Raw genomic sequence first — 1617 nt, forward strand, 5'->3', positions numbered from 1 at the left:
TTTGTTTTTTTTTTTTTTTTTTTTTTTTTCCTTTTGCTTTATTTGCTAGTAGTGTGATATGGATGCACATGCTAATGCTTCAATTATATATATATATATATTGCCCTTTCCCCGAAGAGTGTGGCTCTCTTACCGTTGCCTTTCAACCTTCTCCTATATACATGCATGTATATATTGTATTGTGCTTGTATTTGTATGTTTCTTTGCTTTGTTGTATATATATATATATATATATATTATCTGTATGTTTACACCCACGTATAGTGATGCATTTATACGTACGCTGAAAGGTTTTGCGTGCCTTTAATTATTTTTCTGTCCATGTGTTTCTCTCTGTGCGTGTGTTTATTTGTATGTGGAGGTGGAATGGAGGAGGCAACGTAGCTAAGAGCGTTCTGTAATCTCTTTGGCTTTAAAAAAATTTTTTTTGCTCTTCTTTGTTGTAATATTGTCTGTCGTCGTTTCCGGTGTGTTTTTACAAACTCCCGCGACGATTTGTTTTCACTGGACGGATGCGGACGTCGTCACTTTTGCAAATTCCTTTTGATGTATAGTTGGGGTCGGAACGAGTCGGCTGTCGGGTGGCAGGCGACGTCAGTTTGTTGACGCTTGACTCGGGGGAAGGGAGCCGACGACAAGAAGAGCGCAACAATAAATACAGAGAGAGTGAGAGAAATAAAAGGTCGATGCAGAGTGCGCGCACGCGGGACTTGGCGGCGGAGGTGGCATTGATACGGAAGGAACTGCGACCGCTGCCGGAGAGCGCGCTGGACGGGACGGATGATGGCGCCGAGGACGATGGCGGCAGTGCGTTGCTGCACGGGACGGGCACGAGGTTTGAGATCCTCATGCGGGGTGCGAAGAGGCGCACAGCTGCCCAGTCGGCCGGCACGAGTGACGCTTTCGATCGCCACAACGGTTCCTCCTCGCAGAGCAAAAAACGGCTCGTGCCGCAGATTTTTTCTCACCTGCTTGTGTGTGACTTTGAGGCCACCTGCGACAGCGCGAGCGTGGCTTATCCCCATGAGATTATTGAGTTTCCGGTGGTTTGCGTGGACACGGCGGAGCTGCGTGTTGTGGCGGAATTTCACTCATACGTGCGGCCAACGAAAAACCCCCGCTTGACGTCATTTTGCACCGCTCTGACAGGGATTACGCAGGCCCAAGTGGATGCAGCTCCACGACTGCCGGAAGTACTGCGGCATTTTGACCTTTGGCTGCGGGAGGTGGTGTACCCGCTCTGCCGCCGCTGGAGGAAGGAGCATCTAGAGGGGCTGAACAAATGTCTGAAGGCGTCGCAGAAGAGGCGTTTTGTCTACGACGAGACCCATAACCCGGGCTGGATTGACTGCGAGAGGATGATATGCATGGTAACAGACGGCCCATGGGATATGCGGAAATTTATGTACGAGTGCAGTGTGGTGCGGGATGGACATTTGTTCCCTCCCCTCTTCTACCGCTGGGTGAATGTGCGTCACAGTTTTGCCGAGCACTTCCGAATGCGCCCACGCAAGCTGAATGATATGCTACGGAAGTTGGGGCTGTCCTTTCACGGCCATCCACACAGCGGCATCGATGATTCCCGCAAATATCGCCCCGTATTGTCATCGAGCTTCT

General features: G+C 50.0%; 1 protein-coding gene across 1 annotated transcript, besides 4 other annotated features; it reads left to right on the plus strand.

Annotated features, from left to right (window-relative positions):
- Positions 1 to 35: a microsatellite.
- Positions 1 to 1617: a sequence feature (heterozygous, Esmeraldo-like haplotype).
- Positions 82 to 102: a sequence feature (AT_rich).
- Positions 215 to 237: a microsatellite.
- Tc00.1047053483009.9 (exonuclease, putative) lies at positions 687 to 1617 on the plus strand (the record flags this gene model as incomplete). The annotated part of the gene is made up of 1 exon (XM_797313.1): positions 687 to 1617. A coding segment is annotated over one exon (931 nt), but the record flags the coding sequence as incomplete, so codon positions are not given.

The sequence above is a fragment of the Trypanosoma cruzi genome, genomic scaffold (genome assembly GCF_000209065.1).
Source record: "Trypanosoma cruzi strain CL Brener 1047053516993 genomic scaffold, whole genome shotgun sequence".
NCBI lineage: Eukaryota > Euglenozoa > Kinetoplastea > Trypanosomatida > Trypanosomatidae > Trypanosoma > Trypanosoma cruzi.